Source organism: Haliaeetus leucocephalus, unplaced genomic scaffold (assembly GCF_000737465.1).
Source record: "Haliaeetus leucocephalus isolate CR32 unplaced genomic scaffold, Haliaeetus_leucocephalus-4.0 Scaffold484, whole genome shotgun sequence".
NCBI lineage: Eukaryota > Metazoa > Chordata > Aves > Accipitriformes > Accipitridae > Haliaeetus > Haliaeetus leucocephalus.
In genome coordinates, this window is record NW_010972920.1 from 3,427,413 (window position 1) to 3,453,753 (window position 26,341).

At 37.2% G+C, this 26,341-nt stretch overlaps 1 protein-coding gene across 1 annotated transcript; it reads right to left on the reverse strand.

Annotated features, from left to right (window-relative positions):
• Window positions 1–646: 646 nt before the first annotated feature.
• On the reverse strand, window positions 647–24,857 carry ZGRF1 (zinc finger, GRF-type containing 1). Its single transcript, XM_010575604.1, has 26 exons — window positions 24,837–24,857; window positions 24,636–24,716; window positions 24,471–24,527; window positions 23,825–24,010; window positions 21,277–23,458; window positions 20,870–20,952; window positions 20,089–20,175; window positions 19,476–19,649; window positions 18,677–18,782; window positions 16,498–17,156; window positions 14,808–14,946; window positions 14,080–14,264; window positions 13,437–13,624; window positions 12,692–12,831; window positions 11,398–11,544; window positions 9,192–9,306; window positions 8,098–8,357; window positions 6,729–6,888; window positions 5,978–6,055; window positions 4,948–5,095; window positions 3,834–3,961; window positions 3,386–3,509; window positions 2,771–2,947; window positions 2,514–2,654; window positions 1,599–1,854; window positions 647–762 (listed from the first exon to the last, which is right to left on the reverse strand). Exons 1-26 carry the CDS (start codon window positions 24,855–24,857, stop codon window positions 647–649), a joined length of 6,138 nt encoding a protein of 2,045 aa, XP_010573906.1.
• Between the last annotated feature and the right edge of the window lie 1,484 nt (window positions 24,858–26,341).

The window sequence follows — 26,341 nt, forward strand, 5'->3', positions numbered from 1 at the left end:
GCTGAGCCTCCCCTATACACCTCTGAGACAGCCTACGGACAGGCTTGTGCCATGGTAAAGATGATGAACTTTTTTTCTTGTCAGAGAGTTTCTGACACAACAGCACTCTTTTTCCAAACGAAAATCATTCCGCTTTTTTGTAGTTTCGAAAGAGTGCTGAGTGATCTTAACCTAAAACCTGTAAAAAAATCTAGATACAGGTCAATCCGGTCTCATTTTGTTCTGCTGACATTTCAGGATTTAATAGACCAAGGACATGTAATTTTTCTTGAAGAAATTACTCTATGTTTTAATTATCCTTTTAATTGTTTTAGCCATGCTCCTTCCCAGATGTCACCCATTTGTAAATATGCAAGATGACAGAATTGTTCTAAGAGATGGTGTTACGTGTGTATCTTATCTGAAGAATAATGAAACACTAATAATACAATTAGGTACTTTGTAAGCATAAAAGGATTTCAGTTATCAAGCAGATAAAGTTACTTTATTCATTTTTAGTCATACAAACAAGGGTCAAAACAGAAGGATCAGTGCACTGAGATACAAACAAAAATTTCCCACATTAACTATAAATATTAGATTTGCCATCCTTCTGATAATTTTTACACACGCAATTCATAATTTCTTCACAAAATAGGCACACATTTTATTTTTCCTTTTTCTTATTTTGTTCCTTTTCCTTTCGGTTCTCCAAATAACACTTAAGAATGTCGTTTAGCTGCTGCTCACACTGGCTTATGTGTTGTAATCCATTTTCCCATCCTAAAAGCAGCAATAAACAGGATAATTACATCTTGCTTTACAGCATCCATCGTGTAATTAGTCTGTGGTGATGCAAGCATCTTATTTCCCCAAGCCTATCAAATGGCTATAATATTTCTACTTTGAAAATTGTTCTTCTTCAGAATCCAACTTTGATGTCAACCAATAGGTAAATAAAATGATTACTCTTTCGGTACCTATTCTTGCAGTGATTCGTTACCAGCTGCTTTAGAGACTGAGCGCTCCCTGTGGAGTATCTGCTAAGGTTAGGCCCTACCCCCTCCCCTACCTATCTCCAATAGCACTGGGTTTTTTTCTAGCAGCTCAAAATTTATCTTCCAAAAACAACGAGCCTCTAGTTGCAGAAAGATGCTATGCATTTTTCTCGCCTTTATTTAAGTACTACCTATTCAGAAATACTGCTGTATAGAAGAATTTGTTTGTAACTTGTTTCTACCCGGGTCTGCTACGTAAAAGCAAACTGTGAAGGACTAGGAATGCAGTAATGGGTTTCAGCTCTCCTTACTAGTGTGCTCTTTGTGTAGCTATCTGATGGCATCAAAAGAAGAAAAATAAGTCCTGTTACTGGATAACAAACGCCCTTCAAGTATAAAACCAGTTTGCAGATAACACTGCAAACATGCAACTCGCACACTTGCAAATACTTGCATTTTCCTGCAATATACCCTATTTTACATGTAATAAATATACTGTTTTATATAGTATGCATACTATATACTTTATATGTTATATAGTTTATATACGCTATAATACATAGTTTAATTAAAGAAGATGAGCTGCATGGTTTCAGAAATACAGGAGAAGAAAATAATTACCTTTGCAGTGATGAATTACTCTTCCCCACAGTCTGTTCCTACTTAAACAGGCCAGATTTCCAACAATCAACAAATGCCTCTTTGCTCTCGTTAGTGCAACGTTCATTCTCTTTTCCGAGTCTATGAACCCAATTTGTCTTGTTCTTACACATGACAAAACAATGATCTCCTTCTCAGCTCCTTGGAACGCATCTACAGTGGACACCTGGACAGCTTTAATTTCAAAAGCCTCAGAGTGTACGCCACTAAGCAAATTCTGAATCTGTAGACAAAAGGAATACGGATGGTGATGAGTTATGCTACTCAGTCAATCACTTGTTTTGAGCAAACACACTCAACAAATCTGAGTCTACACAAGATGCGAACTAAGAAACTAGAGGGTACGACGACAGTAAAACCTCAGCTAATCACAGGAAAATGCTACGCAACGAACCTGTATTTGACAAAACGCTGGTGCATTCAGTGTGGCAACCAGTACTTTCGCTTACTAATCGCAGCAGCCCATGTCATGCCTTGGATGATGACTGGGTGAGGTACAACTGCAACCTTGCTAAGCAGACACCTCTGTTACCTGTCCTTGTCACACATACCAGTTTGTAGCAGCCCCCGATTTCCTTATGAAAATTATATACTATTTAATTTGCCAATTTTCTGAGTGTCCACGTGGAAGGAAAACAAATGGAAAGTTTGGTTTTTTTAATCATCTGCTTGAATGAAAAGATTTTGACTAATTTTAGAGGAAAAAAAAGTAGATTTTTATTTTTTTTAAATAAGAAAGAGAACTTACGGTAAACTCTAGTTTACCTATCCAGCATTTGTTTCTCACTTCTTGTTGACTCTTCCTAGTTGAAACGGAGCCTATGTTTAGAATAAACAAATACATTTAAGAAAACTGTTTTATTGATGATACATTACACAAACCTTACACATCTGTGATTTATAAAGAGTAATCACACCAATTGCAGATCCTTCTATTCCACTTGCAATCAGAGACTGGATGAGCTTGACTGTAAAATGAACTTCTGCCACGTTATAAAAGCTGTTGTCTCTCTCAATCTGAAATTAGGGAAGAAGAATTCCAATTTAGCTCTCACAAACAGCAGAATGCAAAAAGAAACAGAACAGAGGAAAAACTACAATATTGACTTTTTAAGAAATGTTTAAAAACTTACTTGCTCCACCCCATTAACACTATAAAAACATAGCGTTGGAAGCCAATCCAATAAAGGACTTCTATCTTTCTCAGAAACACCATCTATCAGATTTCCTTCATAGAACAGCTCATTGGCTATGGCACTAATAGCAGGGTGACATCGGTACTGTGTCCGAAGAAGTATTGGTTTATGTCCCTAAAGAAGTATGATATAGAAAGTGTGACTAAGAAAAAGAGTAACTAAATATTTTGCAATGCCACCTAGGTCAAACAAGAAATAAGTGGAAACAATTCCTGCAGTAAGCTGGCTTAACCTTCATACACTCACTTCAGCAAAAGTTAGAACAAATACTGTAGCCCCCGATTCTTTTACCTGGATTGAAAACTGCACAAAAAGATCAGAAGGCGGAATCTGTTACTGTTTTTCAGTCCATTCTTGTTTCACATTTGTTATACTTACAAATTTCCCTGCATTGTGAAAATAACATTTACAGAGAAATGCACTAGAATGCTTAATTGAAAAACAGGCTGAAACACTGATACTCTGACATCTAAACCAGAACTCTTTTAGTGACTTCAGTGGACCTACAATTTCACCCTCCCTCTTTCTAAAGATGTGGTTGGTAGTACATACCATTAAGCAAAGGCGGTCAAAGAGAGTCTGCTCCAATCCCTTTTCATGAACACTCTCAGACCCTTGAATAGTTGGTGGTAATTGCTTAGGGTCTCCAACAAGGACTAGCTTTTCACATTGAAACCTAAATAAGAATGTTTTAAAAAAAAAGTTCTAAAAAGGATGTCAGACTATTCATAACAAAAGCATGTGTTGTGTTTATATATCACAGGTTGCTTTCCATCAGGCTCCCTTGTCCATCACCCTCTTTCCACAGTTAAAATAACATGGTAACTTAAGGAAGGCACCTAAGAGCAGGCCTCAATTTAAAATTACTCTTCTTCCTTTCTAAGGTGAGACCTTGGAGTTCATGTTCTTAAAAAGATGTGCAAGCTTGGCAATTATTTGAGGTTGTGTCACTGCTAACTAAGAGTTATTTCTCTGCTGAAACACAAAAGGAAGGCTGTACCTTGCAATAGGAAGGAGAGAAGCAGGTTCAGTCATCTGACTGCACTCATCCAGCATCACTACAGGAAACTTAAGAGTATTCAGACAAGGAAACGGGCAGGCAGCACAGGTCACTCCAACCACTTTCACCTTCGGTATTAGTGAGGGGAAAATGGGCAGACAAAAAGTTAAGGTCATTTAATAGTCAATCTCTGTGCAGTGCATAACTATAGCTGTGGTGGCAGAATACACCTAAATTAATTTTTAGCACTTCTACTACATGCTGTGTCATGCTGGCTGGGTCTCAAAAAATTATATTCTAACCTCCAGTAAAAGGCCCTGTGTATGCACAGAGATGGATCCAAGGTTACCATTTCTTATGCTTGCAGTGTTTATACATTAGAGCCATTCACTGATTCATGTATTTTAAGACCAGATCTGGTCTGGTACAGAGAGAGTTCAGATTACACCTCCAAAACCTTCTGAGCCCCAGCAGCAAAAGTGGCAGCATTGACCACTGGGAATAAGCACAAGAAACAAATTGCTCAAATCTGCTTTGTTACAATTGCTCTACAACAAGAGGGGATTTTTTTGAGTCTAGGACTGAGGAGAAAAGGCAAATAACTGGAAAGACCAGAAATTGAGAAAATGTTTCTACAGGAAGTAGTAATCCTAAAAGGTAATACTTGGATGAAAAGTTACTTAAAATACATTTGAAATCCTCTTGGCAGTTGATACTCAACTCTAGGATAGATTTAGCTCAGTCCTTATCTTTTGCCTTTATGAGTACAAAAATTTTAGTTTCAAGGTGACAGTGCAGACTAGCTGTGCTCAGAGATTTTTCTCTCCCTGCCGTGTAAACTAGATTGGTAATATTAAATCAGATTACAATGAAGTTCAAAAAGGGCTCCTGATCACTAAACAGGAACTGCAAGTTCAACTCAGCGAAGTCATATACAGGTAAGACACTAAGCTATACCTGTGGAATCAAACCTATCCTAGTCCTAACATTCATTTTATTTTTCAAAACTAGGAGCTTGGCAGGTGTGAGAGGGGATTCCCAGTTTCTGTTTGCTGGGCCTTGCGGATAAGACGTAGCGAATCCCCACTCTCCCATCCCGTCACTTTGACTGTACCTGTTGCAGTATAGTTTTATTGGTCCCCAGTTTATGTTGCTCAATACTCTTCCTTACGTATATTTTTTCAACTGGAGTTAAGTCTTCTTTCATGAGAGCAAGCAGCTCTTTTAACTGCTCATTTTCATTTCCTGAGCCAGCATGTAAACTTCAAAAAGATTTTATAACATGCATTACAATGATTGAAAATAACAGTGCTTTCAGTGTTCGGTGAACACCCAATATAGAAAAATAATCATACATGACAGTACTTCACAACAAGTACTAACCTATCCCAAATCCAGCTGAGATAGACTAGTGTAATACCTGTTTTAAAACAGAACTTTATTCCACCAGCTCAGACCCTACCACCCCAGCCAGACACATACATGTAGTAAATGACTTCTCCAAGTACACAGCTGATTTCAGAGTGGAGTAGAACTGAGAAGTTTTTCATTCTCATACCATTTTATATCCTTGGTATGCTACTGACACCAAGGAATGGAAATTTAATCTTTGTTCATCTTGAACTTTACTTTGTTCTCTCAAATTGTGTTGAAAGTATCATGCACATTGCTTACTTTTAAATAGTTAAAAGACAAACCCCAGAACACTATAGCAAAGATAACTGGGGCGAGTAGTACAGCATTCGTGAGTTGTTACTATTAATTCTCCGCACATTAAATTTATGATTACTTCCTCCTAGTTCTTATCACTAGAGCAGTACGTATCTATTTCAAGTCTGTTTGTTTTGCTTCTCCTCCTTATGTCAACTCTCAAATCTGCAACTACCATTATTCTGGCAGTTTTAATGGGAAGTCTACTACTTCCCATTTAAAAGCATAGCTCTATTCAGCAGCAAGTGACATTCCCAAATCAAGGTAAATTTTCTCCACTGTGCGGGGGCGGACGCAGGGTGATGACAGACACAATCCTGAGATAGGCATATTACAATCACATTTTTAATTAGTTCAAAATAGTAATTTTACAGCATGCATACTATCATGAATCTCAGAATCGCTACAGATCCCTGAAAGATTAAGATTCTTACCTATGGGGAAGAATTGCTTTCGTGATTTTCCTAATACTTCCCACTCTGATAAAATCCTCAAATCCAAGATCAAGTAGACTTCAAAGAAAAAGAGAAGATACATGTTACAAAAATGTAAAAAGAAATTTTGAAAAATTTAGAAGTGGTTCTAAAAAGGCTAACAGACACATCAGAACACTGAAGAACACAAACTTCTGCGATTAACCAGATGAAATAACTCGGGCCACAATTCAAGTAAATCAAAGGAAATTACCTCATCATGATTTGTCTCAAAAACGCTTAATGCCTTTATGATCCTCCCCTCATAAATAGTCTTCCATTTGTACTTTCCCTTCCTTCCTTTATCCTTCCAAACCATGAATTGTATTTCATGTTAGCTTCATGCTGAAGCTTCCCAAGTCTGACTCTGCCTCTCCCTCTCTATTCCTCCTTCCCCTGCCCCCACTGCTACTTCCAAAAGATTCCTGAGCAATACTACTTTCTGTTGTGATGGATTTTAGTAGTAAATCTGATGAGACTACAGCCCAATATTAGTCTCATGTAAATTCATGCAGCTAACCTTACAGTCTTCTAGCATACGCATGCTGTACAAAGGAGCAAGGGTAAAATTAAAGCCCGTGTGTGACACTTTCTAGGGAAAGAATGCAATCTTTTTGGAGCGTTACACTGGAAATATCAACACATTTATCTTTACCGTATAAGTGCATTATTGTTTTTGGAACCATAGTCTGTAAAAATCTCAGTAACCTACCCCAGCAGTATCCTGTCAACAGCAACGTTAGTGGAAGAAGCAATCAGAAGTTTCCATGGAGCTGGCCTTGGACCCTCCATAGCTTCACTGCTTTCAAAGAGCTGGACTAGGAACAAAATCACAACGGACAGCAAATAGCTCTTTCCAGCCCCAAAAACACCTGGTATTTTGGAAGAAAAAGCCAAAGTTACACAGGGAAATTTTCCAGAAAGTACAGTTCTAATCAATTGTTATAACTTAAGTTTATCTTATGAAATATTATGCTGGGATTCCCGTCAAAACATTGCACGTGCTTGCTTCAGCAGCTCTAAGTATCCAGGGGCAATCAGTTTCTTACACTTTGCATTTACTGCCTGCAGTAAGTTTACAAAAAACTACAGAAGAGGGGAAGCTAAGGTGTTTTTCCTCAATTTTCTCATTGAATACATGCATTACTTGCTGAGGAGTCTCATCAACACATTAAAATAATACAAGTATCTGCATGCACATCCCTCATACCATGTCCTGAGGTACAGAATAAGGAATTTGGGAGATAATTATCTTGGAATGACTAATAATTTCAACTACATTAATGTGCCTGACAGCCTAACAAAAGGTCACGCAATTTAAGTCTAGTGATATCTGTACTAAGAGTGGCATTATTGTCAACGTATTTACTTTGACAGGATCTGAAAACTCGCGTTTATGGTAACTGCTTTTCAATACTGATTTAAAAAAAAAAATCTTTGAACTAAGAAGTTACTAGCCTTTTTGTACATGTCGAAAAGGGATAAAACAAAGATAGAAGAAAGTAGAAAACAGCAAGGAATAATGTGTAACAGAAAAAAAATTATATGATAATTTAGCAAAGCTGATACATGACAAAACGTGGGTTTAATATGAAAATAAATAAGCAGAAGACAGTAAATAACTCTGGTTTTGTGTAGATCTTGCTAGGAAAGAACTCTGTAAAATCCTGCAAAAGGCTGAATGCAAATTCAAGGATCAAAAGCTCTCTGCTGATAGAATGGATGTTATAACGTCAAGGTCATTATCAGAGGGGCCTCATCCAAGAAATGAATTTTCAGGAAATGCATAGAGTAGATGAGGACAGCAGCGTTACAAAGGAGTATAAAAGGATATTCCATACACAGAGGCAGTTTATTCAAGCTCATCTTTTGTGCTACATTCAAAATAAGTCAACATTTACCTAGACATAATGATCTCCCTTTAAGTCTGCCTGGAATTGTAACTATATGCTTAAGAAAACAACTCTACTGTTTCATCACTGAGAGAATTTAGGGATTTTTCACTAACACTGGCATCACATATTAACTAGAATTTTGGAAAGATACAATAGCAGCAAATTTCACAATTATTTGCTTCATACCACGTATGATTGTGATAGGGAAGTTCTGATGTTCTTCCACTGGTTTGATATTTTCACATGAGGTCATCATTTGAGCTATCTGAATCAGTGATGTAGCTTGATCTGGGTTCAACGAGAACGTTTCGATCATCTTTTCAGCTAGTCCCATTGCCACTTCAGTACTGACAGGTCCATACATCATTGTGCGTTTCAGACTGATGGCAGGTGGAATAAATTTTCTTTTGTTGACTCTATTAGTAGCATTTTTAGAATCAAAATTCCTAAGAAAAACACAATGGTCAAAAGTTGCAGTATAATACTGCATATGTATAATTTGTATCTCATAGTTCTGATATTCTTACTCACCTGACATTGAAATGCTGAGGCTTTGTGATTAACAGCTGATGTAATTAAAAGTTGCTGCCCCCTACACCCTGACATACACCTGAGCTGTATATTCCTACCCCTTATTACTTCCCCGGGTGAAAGCTGGATCATATGAAATAGGCTTTTGGGTTTTATCATTCTTGCTGTATGTTAACACTTACAGTCTGTCTTACTGTAAGGCCATGAGACTGACAGAATTAAGAGTGGTAGAAGAACACAGAGGTAGCAGAGATTCATTTAATTACTTGTTTTATACAGTGAATCATAAGCAGCTCTTGGAAATATCCCTATATTGCTCCGACTTGTTGAGAAAATATTTTTAGGTTTTGTGTCGAGTGACTCTAAAAATTGGGAAGGAAAAACAGTTCCACTGAACCCCTGTGAAGCATATACATTAACTTAATACAGATCAGTCGGTGACTGCACTATCAGTCTTATGATCATAATAATGCCCAATATTAATCTCTAGGTTGTAAAACATGGGCTGCAGGTAAGTTTTAAGGAAAAAACCCCCTTACAATCGAGTTAGAGTGAAGCAACCGATATATTTTCATTTCCGCATAACTAAAAGTTGCATTGTCAACAGTTCATTCCTTGCACTGGTTTTCCGATTTTAGTTTTCCTCATCCACTTTTTAATAGGGCAAACTCAATGGTACTTTTGTTGTGTTTTTTTCTGTACCTACTGACATATTCTATGTTCACAGTATCACTGAAACCGTAACTTACATTTTTAGTAGGTATGGTACTAGTGGTAATGTAGATGGATTGAAGTGCTCCTCCATATTTCTTAAAGATGTAAGCTCACCACTAGCATTACAAACCAGCAAGGCATGAACAAACGCTGAAAAGGGCACAGAAAAATAAAATTAGAAAAAAATTAAAGTAGCCCAAACTTCAAATCAGCTAGAAAAATGAATTACAAAATGCCAAAAGAGTCATTAGCCTCCTGTAACAGAAGCCAAATTAACCCAATTACCATGTCTGACTGAATATTATAGATGAGGAGAGCCCTATTAGCCCTTCTTTTCAAGGTGTGTTATTCTGAAGTATTTGTGATTCCAACATTAGAAACCTTCTGGAAAGGAAGCTTAATAAAAATCCGTACTCATTTTAGAAACACTCGAGGTATTTAGAAGACTTTGGAATTTAGGAGGTGAGTTTTCTAAGTAAACCATCTGTATCACAATAGCTAAGCAGATGCTTTCTTAAAAAAGACTGGAACATAAGAACAACTCCAATGGGCCAGACTCAAGTTCCACCTAGCTTATTTCCAAAGCGTACAAAAGTGGATGCCTAGGGGAGGGTATAAGAACAGAACAAGTATTCAATTATATTTTTCTGTATTCACTGCCAGTTTCTTAACGTTCTGCGGCTCAGGGATTGCCTAAGTAACAGGTTTCTAATATGTTTAGTAACCCACATACCTCTATTTTGCTGTTGTTTATCGCTGCCTACAACTAAACATTACTTAAAGCTTTATTTGCATATAACTTAGGGTTTTAGATTTGTAATGGTTATAGAATTATGAAATAATCTGTATTTATGATCAAAGAGTTAGGACCAAAAATTTCCTAAAAAAAATTAAAATGCTGTGATTCAACAGCATTAAGACTGAAAACCTATATATTAACTCTTCCAGACCCTGACTGCTCAATAGATCCAGTCCTGCAACTCACAGTCAGGGAACAAACAAAACTTAATCTCCAATTGCATTTGAAGCCCATGATTTTGACAGCATGTATGCCCACAAAGAACTTGTGTGCCATTCTGTATTTTTTTTCTCTCTATTTTTTAGTCTTCTGAATGTAATTCAGAACAGTTTGATGTAGACTCACTGAATTGTGCTTTGCAGGAACTCTCTCCCTACTGATTACACAGAAAGCCTAAAAAGACTAATTTGTTAACTTAAAACACTCAACTTAGCTGTTTAAGGTTAAGTGCTATGAATAAAGCCTTTAGCGATCAAGCACACGATTTTCATATTGCATTAAAAGAAAGTAAGCAGAGGTATATTATTACTAGCTCCAGAATGACTACATAATACATTCTTTATCTTTTTCTTTAAAAAAAAAACAAACTAAACTTTAGCTCAATTCAAGAGCAAAAATAAAAAGCTTTTGCATTATGTTTGATGCAAAACGCACACATTTTGATGACAAATGCTGCACATTTGTCATTTTTCCGTGACATCTATAGCAGACTCCCACTGTTTCTCTCTGCACTTAAGGCCTGCTAACCTTACTGTTTCCAAAACAGTGATGACAAAATATTACATAAATACCCCAAACAAAAATGTTAAAACCAAAAAGAAGGGTGGCTGCAACTTAATTGGGAACAGCTTGCTAAAGAATAAAAAGGTCAGCAGTTCATTAAAAACCACCAATGCTAGGTTTAGCTATATTTTCTTTTTAAAGTACAATGATTAAAATCACTAAAACTACACAGATTTGCTTTTACTGAGTCTGGAAACACAAATTTTTTAGTCATTCTAGACTGTAACAAGGGCACAGAAAGGAATGTTGGGACAGCCAAATCAGATTTAATATGTTGCTTTTTATATAAATATAAATTTTCCATCGTGAGTTTTTTGGGGTTTCTGTTCGTTTGTTTTTCAAGGACAGTAACAACAAATTCCTGTTACCTACACTCTGACAGTCAATTTGCATTCTGTATTATATTATTTACTACATTATTTATATTACCCTCATTTCTTCATCACCCATTTAGAATTTCTTACCAGCTACTTTGCAGGTTTAATTGCATTAACTACTCATGCATTCAAAGTACATATTCAAAAATAAAGGAAAAGAAATACTATGAATAAAATAATGTATTAGATTTGATAAATTCTAATCTCGTCCTTCATTGCTGGCCAGATTTTTCCCTCAATAGTTGTTTCCCGCAATTCTGAATTATTTGGTGTAGAACTCACTATTCATTTGCCAGTTTGAGGGACAGTAGCCTTTCAGTGGTAGTAATTCGACTTCATTGTTGGAGGATGGTCCAAAGAAAGCACTACATGCAATGAAAGTATCAAGGGGATCAAAGTTCAAAGTCTTCGAAACAACCCAAATATCATCTGTCAAAAAAAATACAGAGTTCTCATAAGCTTCTACTGCTGTTTTTTAAAGAAAATGAAGCTGGACAAAATACCTCAGCATTTACTATGCTGCAAATTAAACCACCGCTAATGTGAAAGCAGGGGGTATTAGAAAGTCCTAACTAAGTGTTAGTTCAGTTCTAAAAGAATGAATATGTAATTTGCAATTCTTCTAGTACTTACTGTCTGAAATTGATGGTAACTCTAAAGTTCTCTCCTGGTGCACTTAGTAGCATTTGACTTCTGGCAAATCTGAAGTATTATCCATTTTGAGAGTATTTGGAACAAATCACTGAAGAACTCTACAAATCTAGTGAACTACACTTTTGCCAAAGAACAGCAAGTACTGAAATAAATGTACATTTTCCCTTCCCTTTCAAAACCAACACATACTGGAGCCTGCAAATGTTCTGTTCTATTTAGCACAGCTGATGAGACTAAAGCTCACTACACTATTTCTATATCATATATTGCAGAGCACAGCAAGGGAGACTTCAAAGTTAGGAGCAATAATATGTATTTGCCTGTAACAAAAATGATCAAAAAATTATCATACACAAGTAAAAGTTTTGCCCATGCAGAGCTTCAGAATTTATAGTTACAAAACCCTGATTTGTTAGAACATTTCATTCTGTACGTAAAGTGTGCACAACACGTTTGCTTCTGCCTAAATTCTTTTGTATAATTTTGAACAGTAAAGTGAACAAAATATAAAAATATGGGTATCAATTAAAAAATTACTGAAGTGAAATGAACTATTGAGAATATCTGGATCAAACCACTGAATGTCCTCCAACTTTGTGACACTTCAGTGATTTACATCAAGTTTTCCTTAAATATCATCTGCTTGAATACTGGGCTTTCCTGAAACGTCACGGTTCAAAGATTTAATACACTCCAAACCCAAGGATATGGAATTTATATATTTCTCTAAGGTAGTTGAACGTTTACAAGAAAAGATGAATTAATGAGACACTTCATTGCCTTTCTAGAATGAGAACTGAACGATCAGGGTTGCCAGGAGTTGAAAAACAGGATTCAGTTTTTCTCTTTAGATTACAAATTAAAACTTTCAAAAGGCACAACATGACATGGACAATTCTTCTGATGCTTAAGATTTGTTTACCTTTGCTATAGAGAGAATAATGCTCCTTTCTGCTCAGTTTGAGGTATAATTTGGTTTTGGAATCGCCATCAAACCTGGCAGGTGTATTCATCATTTTCTTGAACTTCCTACACCGCTGTGTTTGAATTTCGAAGGCTTTCCTGTTAAATTGCAATTTTAAGAAAAAGTATGTAAACAATTGGCACATTTTGGATTCACCACCAAAAATAAGAAAGCTCTACAGACTGGACCAAATTATACAGCACAGATCTTAGTGGTTGTTCATCATCTTGCATTACCAAGTTTTAAATACATGTATCTTCACTGCAAAATACTTCTCTCATATTCAGCCATAATTAAATTGTTTCCCCTATAGTTAAGCAGCACAGAATAGCCTTTGATACAACTTCTAACATTAAAATTGGAATCACCAAGAGAATAAATCAAATTCTATCACGCAAGATTAAACGAACAGTAATTCAAATGCAACGATCATAAGGAATTTCCTTAAGCAGTTAATCAAGTTGCTGGTAAGCAGTGTTGATTCTTGCTGAAAAGAACACAGACCTGAAATGCCATTGCTGTGAATACTATTCCTTAGCTAATGTGGCTTTTACATTTCTACACAGAACTGTAGCCTCTTTAAACATACTTAGTGAAACTGTCTGCTGTTAAATGCTACTGAAATCCCGAGCTACTGGAACATTTATAAATAATCCTGCAATTCACGTAGCACTTGTGAAAAGTGCACAGTGTTTCAGAATACCTCACCAAAAGCTGGCATCCCTCATAGAGAGAAATCTTTTGACTTCTGAGGTATGTCCCAATACTCTTTATATCATGAAGCACTACACTAGGTCTGGATTTTATCTGTGCGGGGTTCACATCTTCTATCCACTTGAAAAACGAACACTGCTCAGCTTTTGGGGCATCACAGGTATAGAACAAACGACCCTAGGGAGGGAGGGGGGCAAAGAAGGAAAAGAAAAAAAAGACCGTCAGCACATTAGAACAAACAATTAAAAAAAAAAAAGTAAAGCAATGGATCAGTACTCACTGCTATAGAAATCATCAGATAAACACCTGTGTTTTCACTGTGTTTCACTGAAAAACACAAGTGTGTTCCCAAAACTCTCAGCTCCTGAAACCAGTGTGTGTAATCATACCTGACAAAAATCCCTTATAACCTAGAAAATTATAAATTCAGGGGTTTCTCTCTACATATATAAAGCTGTTTCTGTATGGAAAAAAATATTACATCAACAATACTGGACACTAGTGGATACTACAACTCACCTTAAAAAGGATCTCTTTAACACATCACTTTAACCTGCAATTGTTCACACAATATGGTCTTTATATGCCAAACTAACACCCCAAACTGTAAACAAATAAGGAATAAACAGCACCTTGTTTTGGCCTTCTTTTTTAACCATAACAAGCTTAGCAGGATGCATGTGATTGCAGAGTGGAACGCAGCTTTCTTTGCTCTCACTTTGCCCATCTTTTAATGAAGTGTGAAATGATGTATCCACTTTTGAAAGAGCATTGTATAATCTTTGTGACAACTCAAATAGCATTATGTTTAATTGCTCTTGACATAGGGAGGAGAATAAAAGAATAATTAGTACAGCCTTAAAATGATTACACAAGTACAGAACATTCAAACAAATACATTTTCATTTCAAACTTTCAATTCCAAATCTAAATCAAAAGTTAGTCTGAGTCCTAAAAGAAACCATGTGACCTGCAAAATTCACATATTGCACATGCAATTAATTTGTTCTAACTGCCTTACTTTCATTCAAATCACATTTAAGTATATGACTCCAAACAATCCAAACACTAAATAACTGGGGGGGGGGGGGGGGGGGCGGGGCTTATATAGGAATCCAAAGACCTGTAAACAGGCACAAGGTTACATAGTTGAACAGAAGCATACTGGCCTTTTGGTTTGCCTTTGCAATTTTGGGTATAGACTGAATATATTTCAGTATATATATCCAAAACCAAATGCGCGCAGTTGTTCCAATAGCTGATGTTGACTATCTCTCTCCTTCTCATCCTGCTTTGTGAAGCTTCAGAAATACGCTGTTTAATAATGACAGCATTTTACATAGCATGGTGTTAGACATACCTGTCAGAGCAGCTTTAAATATCTGTTTGTAGTGAACATGCGACTGAAACACAGTTGGTATGGAAACCTTTCTTTTAGGAAGATTAGTATATTTTACTTTATCCACATTAGGAAAAGACAACTCAGAAATCGTTATGTCCTACAAAACAGAAAAATAAACCATTAAAACTTGCAAAGCCCCAAATGAGACAAATTTTGATAAATGGCTACTGTACAGATAAGCCAAAACCTATCCATTTTTCTTCTCTTTTTCCTTTTTTGCTTTTCTATATTGTGGCTCATTAGTAAGTACAACTAAACAGAAAAAATTCAGGGCCTCATTCTGCAACCAGAAGTTTGAACATGAAGACTGTCAATAAAGAATCAGTTTTCTAAAAGCAAAATACAAATCCCCTTCACCACAAATGTTTGCTGGCTTTGTTAACCGTAAGTACAGGAGCATGTATACAATCCAACTGCCAATAGGAGTAAAATTAAGTATACCTGGAGCTATAGCATAGAGCTTGGACTGCCATTTAGGATGTACCATGAAGTTAAAATTTGCCCCTTGACAAACAGCCTGCATTTATAGTAACATAGACAATACTTTCAAAGGCTTTAGAGTAAATGATGTAATTCAGAATCATGTTTTCAGCCCTAGACATGGGAAGGAGCACATAAACCCCATTTTTAACACCATTTCTGCACAGAAATAAATCCATCAGATGAAACTATAGCAAAGGTAGTACAAGGTTAGGGAAGGAAGAACCAGACTAAAGAGCTTTGGAGGAAACTGTGCACACCACAACCTATCCCTGTGCCTGCCATCCCAGCTAGTCCTGAGGAGATTCTTCCATCTACACTGCAGTGGACATCATAATGATAACTCCTATCATAAGCTTTTTAACATGCAACATACATGGATTTTATATATATATATATATATATAAAAACACACACAATGTGTATACCAGTGTGTATATGAAATACACTAGTTATTTGCCCACCTCTATTTCACATGAATATTTTACTGTACAGTTGTAAAGAACTAGAAAACACAGCATACTAAGTTTGTGTCAAAAAAAAAAAAGAGGAAAATCTAACATTTTCAATAACTCTCAAACACAGCCATTTGTCGACTTAAAACTTGACTTGTGGTTGGTTTGGGTTTTTTCCCAATTTACTCCATTTGTTTAAGACAGTCTACTGGTCACAAACAGCTGTGCTAATTTGTTAGGTGCTTACTCAATGCCATAACTTACTTTTCCTCAATTAAAACTAAAGAATTTTAAAATACTTTAAAATCAGAGACTATGCTTTGAAGCAAGATACGGGTGTTCATTAAAAAAATGCTGATTTCACAATTAAGAAAAATACTTCTTGAAAACACATTCTTACCAATTATAGGTGACAAAACAGCCCAACAGCTTTTATTTCATCTTCCTGCCATCAACATTCAGATTAAAAATCTAAATCTGGCACTATGTGTGCCAAAAAATTACCTTTACAAAGGATTAGTCACGGCACTTAAAAAAATACATTAGCGGCTGCTGTTCTGTAGCTGAGCCTCTTTTGTGTTACTATGTATGTAGAAACATTTCATCCAATCATACTGATAATATCTTGCAGGAAATCAGATAAACGTAGTTACTTTGTCCAGAAAAATGTGTTTCTGTCACTTACAACTGTATTTGCTTGAACAGTTACACACCTGGCCATCTCCTGTTACAGTGTGGCAGCTCAGATGACTTAACACCTTTTGTGTTGCTTCAGCCAAAGGTGTCTGACTTAAGTGCAGAGAAAGTAACTTCCTCTCTGAAATCAAATCTTGATTGCTGGTATTTGCACAGCATTTACCAAGCATGCTCTTTGCTGTCAGTAGAGGTGCAGAGCCGGGAGCACTTTTATTCACAGCACTGCTCTCTCCTGTGTCACCCAGCGGCATTCCAAGGATGTCCTCAGCACAGATGTCATCAGTCACTTCCCCATCATCGCTGTTTTGAGTTATCAAGTCACACTGAGCCCTGTTTTGGTATTTTAGCCACTTGCTTTGTCTATATTGTGCAGTCACATTAGGGAACACTGGTTGTACGGATTCCCTTTCTCTGTCTTCCATATATTCTCCAAACACAGAGGTTTCATAATTTCTGTCCTCAGGGCCAAAAGCACTAATAGGAAATACCGGTGACTTGTTGCCTAAATGGACTGCTGAAGAGCCAAAAGATCGCTGGACCTCCTCTCTGTCAGTTGGATAAACTGCGTCAGAGATCTTCTCAGTGGCCGGAAGAGTGACAAATGGAGTTCGTGTTTTAACTGTGGGCTTGAATCTTGAGAAGTTGCCTTCCTCTGGATCTCTGGGTTTCTCTTGTGCTGTAGGGCAAATACATCTTACAAGCAACTTGTAGCACTTAGGGATGGCACATTAACTTCAGAGGTACAAAAAACTAAGACAAGCAAAGAATTCCAAGTTCTTCCTTTTACATCCTGTCTTCTAATTGGCAAGCTCTTTGTATCATGCCTCTGCAGTACCACACCAAATTTCCATACGACATGAGTGATTTCAACTGTGATTCTTTTACTACTTAAATCCCTATATTCAGAATGCATTTCTGTAGGCATGCTACTTGTATAAAAGAAAGAGTTCGGTAGAAATTATTTAAGCATTATTGTGTTTTGGAGGTCATTAATCTGATATTCTTGGTAGGTCAGTCACAACTGCCAACTGGAAAACAAACAGCTTAACATTTGCTCCTTTTTCCAAAAAGATCACCCACAAAACTGTGTAAATTAACATTAACCAATGTGGATAAATAGGCCTCCAGTACCACAAGCATCCTTTTGACTAAATTCACTATCAATAAGAAATGACAGTCATTGATAGGTGTCAGCTGGAAGGGGGTCAGAGGACAGCTGAATACAGAAGAAAACTAAAAGCAGGCAAATAAATTAAAACATTAGTATGAATTATAAGCTTAGGTTACAGCTGTTTTTTCCCCCAAACTAGAAGCTGATTTTTCTTTATAAAAGCTACATCACTCTTCCGAAGTCTCTTTCAGGAGAATGTAATTGGGGCAGGGGGCAAGACATGGAATTCAAGGTTAATTCAGCTGATTTGGAAAACACTGTTTAAAATCGTGCTTAAAAAAAATAACACACCCCCCTATGAAAAATGTGTGACAAACACACATCAAACTCTGTAGTTACCCAGACATATCTCAGTGTATTTCAGTGCCCCGGGTAACTGCCATTTATAGTGCAACTCACTGTGCTTCAAAAGTCCTCAAAGATTTTCTAGCAGAACTATTGTAAAGTGCAATTATAAACTGTAATTTCTTACTGAAAAAAATTTCTGAAAGTTCTGGTTCCCTTGGCAAGATCCTGTGTATCAGGGGCTCCTGGATGTCTCTGACAGTTTCCTCACTTCCTGAAGCTGGAGAAATTGTAGAGTCTGGATCAAGTGAGGAAGTCAGTTCTACTGACGAAATCATCTACAGATGACGAATTAACATGTCAAGTGAATGACTGGGAAAAAACCTTAATTATAGCTCTTTTGTCACTATTCTTTCTCTCTCATCATTCTAAACAATTGAAATGTCTCTCAGAGTTGAGATTAAACAGTTTCAAAAATAAGAAATTGCTACCATGAACACACAGGAAATAAAGCCAAAAAGATCTAGAAGCAACAGACAATTCACACCTCGTCAGGTTCCCATGAAGTCCACTGCGTTTGTCTCAAATCAGAACGTGAAGGTGAGCCTGACATTGTCCATGGTGCAACTTCAGAATACACATTCATTGCCAATACTAGGAAAAATAGGCAAAGGACAGAAGTCGTGGGGAATAATTGTTCTGAGGCCAATCACTGCCATTCTACTTTTACTTTCACTTACAGGGCTGATCTATTCTTGACTCTTTAATAATGTTAGACTTCTTTTGAAAATTTCCTTCTCTGATAAAGTTGGTATCATCCTCATGAAGACTTCTTGAGCCTGGAGACTTTACCAAAAAAGTATAAACAAAAAACTTGTTAGAAATTAAACTGTTTATCCCCATATAAGTATTATCTTTGTGTGACTCTTATTTCTAAATCTTATTTCTAGATACAATTCTTCAGTATCTCTAGTCCATTCTGGAAGTAAAATAATGAAATATCAATTTTCTTCCATTATTTCAAATACTGAAATATATACTGCATTTGAAAAAAATTTCTTTATTTAACACCGCATGTCATGTTTCTTTGCATCCAGGAGGAATAGCATCATAATCCAAGAAAGTTTTAACCCTTGCTTTGGAACTCTCTAACAATTATATACCAAATTTCAAATGCAGTTGAGGTGAATATTATACTGCTAACACCAGGAAACAATCATTATAAAAGCCCTCTGCCACTTTTCTCTAGAAATCTCTCTCTGTTTACTATTACACTTTATGACCATGTACATTTTTCAAAGTGAAACTGACCGGAGGAAAAAAAACCAAGTTACATCTTGCAAATGCATAGTCCTATGACAAAGATGAGTAAAAACAATTGTCTAACTGCAGAGTTTTAACCACAAAGCACTATATTCAGTTCTTAGTGATTTTGATATGATTGTAGCATTCTAAAAATGAACTCTCTTTTATCCTACATTTACAGGATACTTGCTTGCACTAAGGTTAGTAAGAATAACTTTGAAAAAAATGTTTTACCTGTCTGAAGTCAGAAATTACATACTTCCTTGAAAACAGGGGTGACAAAAATCTTTCGGCTGCAAACTCCATATTATCTGGGTACTGCTGCCATCCTAGCTGTGAGCAGGGAGCTCTCAACATTATCTCACTAGCTGCTGATCCCTTTACTTGGTGCCCTTGAAACACAACAGGCTATGCAATATATTGGAATCATCATTAACTGAAAATAAGTAATGTTCTGGAACCATCTACAGTCAATAAAGGTATTTTTCTTACACACAACAAAAATAATCTTTTGGAACTGCAGAAGAGGGAAAAAAAAAAATCTATGCTTTTCTCTTTCTCTTGCACTCCTGCAACTCAGCAGCAATAATGTTTTTGCACAGGTCTGTCAACAGAAAATCGATATCCTGAAGTAGTATGTTTAGTCTTTTTGTATTGTAAAATTTGAGTTTAAAACTCTCAGTGGAAAACTTCCCACACACTAATGTACTAAAAAGCAATGAGAAGCCCATTATGAGACTGGTTAAATATTTATTAGGACTTCTTGTAATATATTGAAAACAGCAAACCACCGACTTGAAATTTAAGAAACACTATTCATTATACTTCAGTTCCACAGAAATTGTACCTTTGGTTGGCAGTCAAGTGTCCTAGGGTCTGGGTCTCTTTGGGCCACTGCTATTGTTTTCTGTAATAAATTGTCCACACAGTTGGGCTGCAGAAAACAAGTATCAAAAGCTAATTACTCCAACAATTTAATAACCATTTAAAGTGAAAAGTTAAGCTACGAAATCTCTTGTATTTATACAAGAGAAAGCATTTTAAATTACAGCCTTTTTATTTAGAAACCAGAACAATCCCTAATAGGATAAGAAACTAGGTTTGCTTTTCAAATGAGACAGGAAAAAGAGAATAATTTAATCTAAAATCTTTCTTTCACTTTGGATGGATTGAAAGAAAAAGACCATCCATAGCATTGGACAAAAATCAGTGTGAAGCATGAAGCACAAACAGATTTGCAAGTATATTTCAACCCAAGTGCTAAAATTCCTAGGACAGCCACGCATTCAAAAAAAGATAGTGAGATAGTGAAAGAACAGACAAAATAGATGGTACAAGAAGATGGGGTAAGGAAGGAGAAGTACCAGACATACTAGTGACATTAAACATAACTAAATACTACAATTTGCATTAAGTTTCTTGTCATACATTAGGCCTCCTGAACACTCATTGGCAATAGGGTCTGCAAGAGGACATCTTCTGTTTACTATTAGCTTCTTAGTTGATGCCTCTAAGCAATTTCTAGCTCCACTTCCATAGTTTCATAAACCAAGAATTTTATTCAAGAAGCCTGGTGGAAAATTAATTCATCTTGTACAGATAGATATATGTAGTCAAAAATTGGTTACCATAAGGCCAGAAGAATCAAAGTATGAACAGGAAGATGCCTGTATACTTTCTGAGTAAGGCATTTCTGTAAACTGTTTTATAGCTACAAGAGATGGAAAACCATAATAAGTTACAGTTATAGTATTCTTTTTACATGAAAACATCTGAATATTTACCGGGCTCGCAAACCTTACCCATGCAAATAATTGCACAGTTAGGATTCAACTGAACTAAATCAAACAAAGACACAGACTTGGAGCCCGCATTGTTGCTTTAAACACTAAAAATTGCATGAGGTAACCTTTATAACACATCACTCCCCAAGTATGGTTTCTGAATATGAATTGTCCAACAGGAGAGATAAGAGTACATAAGTCAAATGGGCAGAGTCATACAGAATTCACTGTAAAACAGCAGCTGACCTAACCTGTATCTTTCACAAGGGATTCAAATATCTCTTCAGAAGTCTCTGCTTCATATAATATGCTATTATTTTCCTCTATCTCTTGTAAGCTTTCTAATGCTGCACTATGTTGAGTCACAGCTCTTAGAAGAGCGATATTTTTTACAAAATCAGGAAGGTCTGATGAATTTTCAGCCATTGCTGTGCATTTCAGGAAATCCATTCCTAATCTTTCCCCTTTGCAGGCTTCATGAAAAGCATTTATGCTCTCTGCATTTTCAAACTCGGTTTCACCTATTGCCGTTTCCTCTAGAGGTGAATGGCCTTTTCTTAAAGGATAGACAGAATTTCTGGAAATGAGAGTATCTTCTTTATGTGAAATGCCAAGTACCTTTTGATGGCCTTCTGTGGTATATTGGAATGAGCCATAGCTAGGCTCTGATTTTTGTGACAAAGCCAGCAAAGGACTACCTGGTTTAATGTCATCACTCCTAGTACCCCAGAAGTGTTCTAAATCAACATCTGGGGATTTCATGCATCCAAGATGTACAACATCTTCTTCAGTCCTTTTGTCCATTGCAGAGATTATTCCTCTGGTAGAAATACATGAAATACCTTCAGTTTTCTCAAACATACTAGTTTTAGGGGGACATTCATTAACATTTGTGTCACCAGGCAAAAGATCAGAGTGCTTGCTATTTATCCATGACGTGCCATCAATGGTATGCGCTGCACAGCCACCAATATCCTTCTTATTGTTTGTGGCTTCAATACTTAATTGACTGTCATTAATCTCTCTTACATTGTGTCCATTTCCCAAAAGTTCCACTTCAATTCTGGTCTGGTTTGCAGAGTCTTCTGCAGTTCTCCCTGTATCTCCAACATCGTTGTCACAAAGCTGAGATGGTATACCCTCAGTGCAGTGATTTCCACCATTCTCTCCATCAAATGTTGAACATTTGACTTCTTTGTTTTTACTGTGCGTCACTACTTCACAGCAAGAATGAAGTCTCAATGCAGCATTTTGTGCTACATCTTCTCCCTTTAAGCAATGTGGACTTTGTGAAAGCATGTCTCCTTCAGTGAGCTTATTCACATCTCTTTCACACAGGTCTTCATTGTCTGTGTCATTAAAATCAAAAGCCTGCATTAGATTAAAGTTAACCTCCATCACCTGTTCACCTGGACCACAGTCTTTACCATGCGTACTTAATTCCTCCTTTACAAATCCAATTTTAGTCAATGTTACATCCACAGAGAGCTCCTGGTCACCTGGTATTCTTTCTGAATTTTGTCTTGGCTGAAGCTCACTTTGCAACTTCACAGATGAATCCTCCTTATATCTGGAGAGATTTTTTTCAAAGGTGATTGGACTTACTGAACATGAAATGTCACCTGAGGATGGGACAAACTGACTGTCGCTCATTCTACTTAGGGTGGATTCAGGTAGGAAGCAACTATTTGTATTGCAGGGATCTTGTAAGTCTTGACTTAAAGTATATGCCTTTTTGTCATGTCTCTGTCCTGTGACTTCTTTATCACAAGGTTGTTCAGGTGAATTTAGAAGCATTTCAGCATTCCATTCTTTTTTATCATTTACAGTTCCCTTCGTAAAAGGCAAATGCTGAATATTTAGAATGAGTCTTTTGGCAGGGTTGCCTGAAAAAGCAGGTAGGATTGTGGTTTTTTGTCTGTATAAACTATCTGCATTTTCTGATGCCTGAAACCTAAAAAGACATTCTGTGACCTCAGACGATCTTTGATCTCTGCATCCTTGTGTTGGTTTAGACTCCAAAAGAGCTATTATCTGTGCTGTGCTCCTGATGTTGCATGACACTGCCCCGTGATCAGCTGTCTGACTCCTAGATTTGGTGTGCCCAGTAACTGGAGGAGATTCTGGCTTCACAATGGACCGATCAGAGTTTTGCCTCTCTGTCTCCTCACATCTGCCAAGAAATGGAGCTGAAAGCAGTGACGAGAGAGACTTATGTTCTCCATCATTATCCGTACACACATCTTCATGAAAGTCTGCAGATAGATTTGTTTCTGCATCCTTCTTGCAAATTGTAGAAAATAGCGGAGAGGTAACATAAAACTTGGATGGAAAAGTACCCTGACAATGCTTAGATAAAGGCAATATTGTTGGTTTTTCTCCATCTTCCATTGTTGATATTTTCTTTTCAACTTGCCGTGGCCCTTGGAAACCCTAGGGGAGAAACTGTAAATTAATTCTACTCAGAAATCAACTCCATGTTTTGTAATTAAATGCTGAAAACAGGGCACGCTCCATACAATATATTCTGATCAAGAAGCACATGACAATTCCACAGGTATATAGACATAATCTCAAGGCCTTGCAATTTTTCACTGCAGCCTCAGCAATACCAATCCTGCTAAACCAAACAGATTTAGTAGACTCTGGAAAAAATAGCTACAGGTAACACATTCTGGCTTACAGTTCAAAAAAAACAGGAAGACATAATCTATATATTTACTGTTCATTAAAAGATGTCCCTTTTGTGTTTTAAAATGCATGTTAACATCAGACATAACTTTTGAAACAAAGACATACCGTAAACTTCCGTTTCAACCCAACAGACAGATGTCTTGGAGGCAGAACACCAGATTTTATGCCATTTCTATCCACTGCTGGCGTTTCTGCTTTCCTTGGCTGATCTTCAAAACATTTTTCATTAACTTTTACTGCTTCAACCGTGATCAAGTATCGTTCACTTTCTAAATTATCTCCAACATTCACCTAGAAAAGAGAAAGCACCAAGGTGTACATAGTAGTGCTGTATAAGAAAAAGTAAGAGTCTTCTAAATAAATATAGTCTTGTAAATACTTGTATGTAAAAACTTCAGAAATTTACACCCAGTATATCACAGCTGCCATATGAATACTTAGATTAAAATATACATATACGAGAAAGCATTAGCACTTAGCTTCAAGTTATGCTTGTTTAATATATCACTGTAATACACTGCTTTTACCCCAAAGGAATAAAACTCCATAAAACCTCTACACTGGTTCCAGAAAAACATTAAGACTTATCAATAAAGTTGTTTTTGCTTTCCATTATTTGCATTGCAGCAGTCTTCCATATCCACAATAAGAGAAAGTACTACCTTAGTTACCAGGCAAAAGTTTGAAATGCTTCCTGAAACACAAACCACAGTCAAGCATAAAAATAAAAAACACTCCGAAAAAAATATACCTGAGATTTTATAAAAATACTCTCCAAACATTGTCCTTTATCATCAAACAAGATAGCCTGCAATGAAAAAATAGAATTTTAAATAACTAATTTTATTTCACAGATCAACTAGATTGCCACTGACAGTCCAGCAGTAGCAGATGGTATTAAATCAAAGTCGTTCACCTTATTTCCACCAGTTCTAATCCTCAGAATTCCATCTTGCCAGGTTTTTGATTTTTTCATTTTTTGGTGAGTGTATAATACCTGTTTTAAATGTGTAAGATGTTGAAATAATAATCAGTAAGAAACTTTAAATAACAGAGCAGCTACAGTGTCTTTTAATGTATTTCTACTTAATTGTACACAGTGTTAAAAATCACTTACAGTAAATTCTTGAGAAGCCATCGCTTTGGCAAAACAGTCACCCAACAGCTTATTTCACAAATATTCACATCTTCATACAGCCTGAGAGAAAAGGAAATGTTCAGAATCCACCAGAGTTGTGAAGGACATGTGTTGACAAAAAAACCCAGATGTCAGTTCATCATTTTTTCCCCCTCAAAAGAAGAGAGCTAGATGCAAGACAACGTCAAAACAGTGGGGTACAGATGATGTGGGCATTTTGAAGAGAAACCTCAAAGATAATCTAACAGAAAGGCTAGTGGTAAAAAGTGGCTTTTTTATAGATGCCAACATATTTTCTAACTTTCACGGGAATTCACTCATTTAAACAAACGGCTGACAACTCTGAAAACTCCAGTGATCGTATTGCTATTCAGAATTAACAAATTATCCTAAACGTGTTTACTTGCAGCAAAAAAATACCACAGAATCTATTAACAGAATAATTTTGTCACAAGTTTATTGACTCTGGACTTGGTCATGCATGCTTAATTCACGTTCAAGATGACTGACTCTCAAAACCAGTCACCCATGCAGTCAAGCCTCTACATATTTAAAGTTAGATCACAATAACTTTTAAAATAGCTTTTGATGATGAAACCAGGAACAAATCGTTACAAAAGCAACTCATCTCCAGAAGCTGTGACTTACTGCTGTACGCACTGGCTTATAATATTTGATCAGTACTGCCATTTGCATCTGCGTTTAGAGAGCTGCACTTGCGACCTCAGTTCAATCCGTTAGCAGCACTGCAACTAAAGCGATCACAAGAGACGAGGTAAGATTGCCAGCTCCTCTTACACTGTGGGTTAGTGAGAAACAGTTTATATTAAGAAGGGAAAGAGATTCACGCTGTTTCTGACGGCTGCCACCCTCTTGGCAGTCCCCTGGTGTTTAGTAAGGTGCAAAACTCTGGAAATGGACACCCTTAAAGGACATAGAATTAGTCCTTTAGCTATGAAAAGCAGCTGGATGAATGCGAACACTAACTATAACTCGGCACGGGGCGCCACGGGAACAGGGGTGAATAGGAACGCTGCTACCACACGTTCACACAGATCTGCTACATCCACCTTCCCCACACAGCCGAAGCAGGCTCGGTAAGCCCTTTTTAGCCCATCAGCCACAAACATTTCCCTCAGCACGGCGGCGTTAGATACAAGTCCGGGGGCTTCCCAGAGTTACAGGGAGCGCGGCCCCGCCGCAGAACCTCACCCCTCGGGGACACCCGCCGCCGTTAGCCGACCCCCAAGAGCTGTCGCTCCGGCTGAGGGCCCCAACGAAAACCCCGGTCCTACCCACCTGTCCCGGGCGGGCGCGCAGGATCATGGCGACCGCTATCACCGCGCTCCCTCCCCGCGTTCGAAACTTCCCGCCGCAGCCCGCGCGACGTCACAGCGCCCCGCCGCCAGGAGGAAATCACGTGCGCCGAGGGCGGTGCGCCCGCTGCCGCGCTGCGCATGCGCGGGCGGCGCCGCGGGGCTTTT

Excerpts from the sequence above, each read along its gene's own strand:
- ZGRF1 (XM_010575604.1), bottom strand. The coding sequence starts at position 24,857 with ATGGCTTCTCAAGAATTTACT. Across the intron at positions 24,717-24,836 it reads TGGCTTCTCAAGAATTTACT|GTATTATACACTCACCAAAA; the intron begins GTAAGTGATTTT and ends CATTTAAAACAG. Across the intron at positions 19,650-20,088 it reads CACTTGACTGCCAACCAAAG|CCTGTTGTGTTTCAAGGGCA; the intron begins GTACAATTTCTG and ends TATATTGCATAG.